Source organism: Lactuca virosa, chromosome 9 (assembly GCF_052849685.1).
Source record: "Lactuca virosa cultivar CGN04683 chromosome 9, Lactuca_virosa_CGN04683_v6, whole genome shotgun sequence".
Lineage (NCBI taxonomy): Eukaryota > Viridiplantae > Streptophyta > Magnoliopsida > Asterales > Asteraceae > Lactuca > Lactuca virosa.
The window spans coordinates 25,122,135-25,126,938 of record NC_136434.1 but is presented as its reverse complement, the minus strand read 5'-3'; the positions used below and the strand labels follow the sequence as shown (position 1 = coordinate 25,126,938).

The 4,804-nt window shown below is 32.1% G+C and overlaps 1 protein-coding gene across 1 annotated transcript; it reads left to right on the top strand.

Annotated features, from left to right (window-relative positions):
• Positions 1-630: 630 nt before the first annotated feature.
• LOC145140799 (Sodium Bile acid symporter family) lies at positions 631-2,831 on the top strand. The gene is made up of 5 exons (XM_079074188.1): positions 631-1,204; positions 1,441-1,536; positions 1,624-1,930; positions 2,005-2,252; positions 2,363-2,831. Exons 1-5 carry the CDS (start codon positions 798-800, stop codon positions 2,598-2,600), a joined length of 1,296 nt encoding a protein of 431 aa, XP_078930314.1. The 5' UTR covers positions 631-797; the 3' UTR covers positions 2,601-2,831.
• Positions 2,832-4,804: the final 1,973 nt, after the last annotated feature.

Genomic DNA, 4,804 nt, shown 5'->3' with positions numbered 1-4,804 from the left:
GTGAAAGTCTTTGTGCCGCCTACAATGGTTCAGACACATGTGATGGACCAAACATACGTATTGCGTATAACTCTAACATATCTCCGACATAACTCCTTAAGATACTTCTAGCAAATCTCGTTAATCGTTTTTTTGGCATGCTAGAGTGAAAAATCAAATTGTATGTAAAATATGTACTTTTATAATTTAATATTGTATTTTGAAAATTATCGTTTAACTGTCCACGACATAAATAAAAATATATTTACCAATGACTCCTTGTGAAACTATTATATAGTTACCAATATTCTAAAAGTTACTTTAAATTGCTGCATCTTTATTCTTTTATTTATATGACCATATTTAAAAATAGATTTTAAATATGGGAAGTGATTCGTACACAACAATTTATGCATTATAGAGTTGTACAGTATTAACATTTTAAAGCACCAAATGTATGGAGAAAAATTGTTGTATACAAATTATCTCCCTTTAAATATTAATCAAAAATATATATTAAAAAAATTGCATGTATTTCGCCTTCAAGTGCCGACATAAATCGACCACGTGTACACCTTTCTCTCATAGACAGAAGCACCTTCCGTGTCCATACTATGAATCTAATTTCCCTTATTACCCCAAAAATAATACAATCAGAATTTTAAATAATTTAAATTGAATATTTTTTTATTATATTTTTTATCTTCTTATCGTCGTTTCTTCATTCTTCTTCGCCCCTCCCCCCATCTTCGCCGGAAAAAACCCAAATTATCTACCGGCGAGAAACCTTCACCACAGTTACCTTTAAACCCTTACAAATGGCATCGTCAATCCCCTACCTTCCAGTAACGCCACCACTCAATTCACACACAAACACTTCAATACACAACCCCCTCATCTTCTTCCCGAATCCCACAAATTCAATCTCGTTAAAATCCATCAATCAAAACCCTCGTTTTTCTTCTTCCGTAATTAGAAAATCCTCTTCTATCAGCGCCGGTGCTTCTGCGGCATCCGCATGCTCCACGTCGTACCCATTTATAGGTAAAGTCGGGTTGCATAGAAGAGAAGGCAACTTCATATTACTATCCTACGGCACGAACCCTAATACTGGATCCGCGATGGCCGTAAAAACTGATGTTTCCCAAATTCTCTCGGCGATGCTTCCCTTTGTGGTGGCGCTCACCGCAATCGCCGCACTAACTCAACCGTTAACCTTCACCTGGTAATCATTTGTTTATTAATCACACCCTTTTTATCTCTTTCCTTTATGTCAACTAAAAAAAGGTTTTAGTATTTTTTTTACATGAACCACTGACACTATCATGACACTTAATAAATGTCAATAAAATACTACTTGTTTAATCCAGTTTTTGAGGTTTATCTATTGGGGTTTTACCATATATTTTAATCGGAAAGAATCTTTCTTTTAGTTACTTTATGTAATGTTCTTGATTACAGGGTGTCAAAGGAACTCTATGCTCCTGCTCTTGGTGGAATCATGTTGTCAATTGGCATTAAGCTTTCAATCGAAGATTTCAAACTTGCGTTTAAGAGGTCAGTCTCTGCTTCCAATAACTAATAATTCTAAATCAATCCCGATTCCAAGTTTTGGATTTTGATTGTTTTCATCTGTGTTTGCAGACCTCTACCATTATCTATAGGGTTTCTTGCTCAATACGTATTGAAACCTGTTCTGGGTGTGTTCGTAGCAAGATCTTTCGGGATGTCTCCTGTGTTCTATGCAGGATTTGTCTTGATGTCATGTGTTGCAGGAGCTCAGTTGTCCAGCTATGCTAGCTTTTTAAGCAAAGGGGATGTGGCTTTAAGCATTCTCTTAACAAGTTCAAGTACTATCGCCTCTGTTCTTGTTACCCCTCTTTTAACTGGTCTTCTTATCGGATCAGTTGTCCCAGTGGACGCTATTGCAATGTCCAAATCAATCTTGCAGGTACTTAATACGTACAGATTAATGAACATGATCAAATTTGATCTCCATGGGTTCTGATTTCCGAGTTCTTTCAGGTTGTTCTTCTTCCAGTTACACTTGGTTTAGTACTCAACACATACGCGAAACCAGTTGTATCTATTGTTCAACCCGTGATGCCATTTGTTGCTATGTTTTGTACTTCTATTTGTATTGGGAGCCCTCTGGCTATTAACCAGAGCCAAATTCTTTCTGCAGAAGGTCTCAAGTTGATTTGGCCTGTTTTGACATTTCACACTGCCGCATTTACCTTCGGTTACTGGATTTCCAAACTTCCCTTTTGTAGGTAAATATATGCGGCTGTTTCTTCTTTTTCATAATGTCAGTCTGTCTGGATAAAGTGTTGTATCCATAAGGTCTGCTTCACAATATTCATCAATGTTTTGGGATTTGTAGGCAAGAGGAAGATGTAAGCAGAACGATATCGCTTTGCACAGGAATGCAAAGCTCCACGCTGGCGGGGCTTCTTGCGACGCAATTCTTGGGGAGCACCCAAGCGGTCCCGCCAGCGTGTTCGGTTGTTGCGATGGCAATAATGGGACTCTGTCTGGCGTCCTTTTGGGGAAGTGGTTATCGAATCAGAGACTTACCGTATTATCTCATCCCACAAAATGATTCGAGTGTCACCCCATGAATGATTAAATGGGATTTTTAAATTTGAGTTTTTTTTTTTGGTGCATCAATGAGAAGAGCTAAACACGGGGAGGATGGTCCCCTTTATATGGTCCAGATAGTAATTACATGATAGAAATTAGTTCAAGATATGACACATTTATAAGTAAATGTTGCAAAGGATGTGACACGTTTTATTTAACTGTAGCTGTGTATAATAATAATAATAATAATAATGTCTTACTTATGAAAATAGTTCAAGATTTATTATCTACTTATTGAATGCTAATTATAGTTTAAATTATTATAATTTACCATCATAAAATTCTGGTTCAAAATGTTTTCCTTTTTGTGTTGACTTTCATTCTTCTCTGCTTGCTTCTTGTACACTGTTTTCCCTTTTCCGTTTATTCGTTTGTGTTAATGTCATAATAGGTAACGAACAATCGAAAGTGATTTAAAAATATTATTAAATTAAAGAAAAAACGTATTAAAAATGTACCAAACCTTAACTTTTGTTTTTAAAATACCATTGTGACGTGCAATAGTCTTTTTTTCCGGTAAAAACAAAAATGATAGTTTGTTACCTTTTTATGTCTTTTTTAGTTTAATGACATTTTCAAAACATTTTACATGGTTAATTACCTTTCATAACTTTTTTAGTTTACAATTTGAAATCACATTTTTTTTTAATTCATAATTGTTTTTGTGATTTTGTCTATTATATATGCCATTTACTAATTTTGTAAGTTTAATAAGTACTCATCAAAATCAATTTTTTTCATAAAAAATATTATTGTACAACAGTAACAAATTCATAAAAATTATTATCATTAAACTATGAATGTTGCAACAAAGTTTTGTTTTGCATGAAAAAATATATTGATACTAATATGTAATTATAGAATACAAAGATTATTAATTTTATACGTTTGGTTATTTTTAAAACAATGAAAAAAAGTGTACAAAATTAAAAATATCAATTAGCCCTCTTCGTTTGATCTAGTTGCACCTCAAATTTATTTAGATATATTCTTTTGATCAAACAAGTTAAAATAAAGATGAATGCTCATGGAATTCCATAAAAATAAATGACATGACTGTCGGATCCGAACGAAATGATAGTGAAGTCACCTTAATTGTTTGAATTTTTCTTTAGTGTATTGTACTTTAGGGAATATCATCAACATGATATCCTTAGTCATGGTACATATTGTCAATGAAATATATATATATATATATATATATATATATATATATATATATATATATATATATATATATATATATATATATATATATATATTGTATGGAAAACAAAAAACTCTAAAAAATCCTAAAAATCATAAAAATGCATAAAAAAAAATACGAAGAGATCACAAATATTTCTTTTTGACTTTATATTCTTAAAAATAGCAAGTTTTTATATAATTTCGCTGAAAAAGGTTTTGAAATAAAACCCAAAAAAAATTGTTTTTTTTTATTTTTTTCAGCGAATTTATAAAAAAACTGCGAATTTTTGGAATATAAAGTCAAAAAAAAAAAAGATTTGTGATCTCTAAATATTTTTTTTATGCATTTTTATGATTTTTATGGTTCTTTTGTTTTCCATATAACCCTTAGGTTTAGGTTCTATGGAAAACAAAAAAAACTTTTATATATATATATATATATATATATATATATATATATATATATATATATATATATATATATATATATGACAAAATTGCAAAAATGGTCACTGTGTTATGCATTTTATCTGAGGTTTAGTCAAAACCTCGACTTTTTTGGCTTCATGGTCCTTTTGAGCTAGTTTCGTTGTATTTTTGGTCCCTCCGAATAGTGAAATGACTGTAATACCCTTAGGGTATTTATTTTTCATTTTTCTTTCGTTACTTTTTAAATCCAATACTAATTTGTTTATTTTAATAATTAAAATAACAAGAAGGGGCCCATACACACACACACACACTCTCTCTCTCTCTATCTCTCTCTCTCTCTCTCTCCCCCCAACAAATCACCAGGTTTCTTGGTTTTCACAGAAGAATCGTTGATGTTTGTAGCATCTGATTCTATTTGTAAACTAACGGAAGCTTTAAGCAACTTTTGGAAGGACAACATTTGTAGAAGAACACTTTCTTAGAGGTGTAATCGTGTTGAAACCTTCATCCAAAACCCTAGCGGGTCCCAATTCCAAAAACCTTGTTATTGCTCCAATTTTCA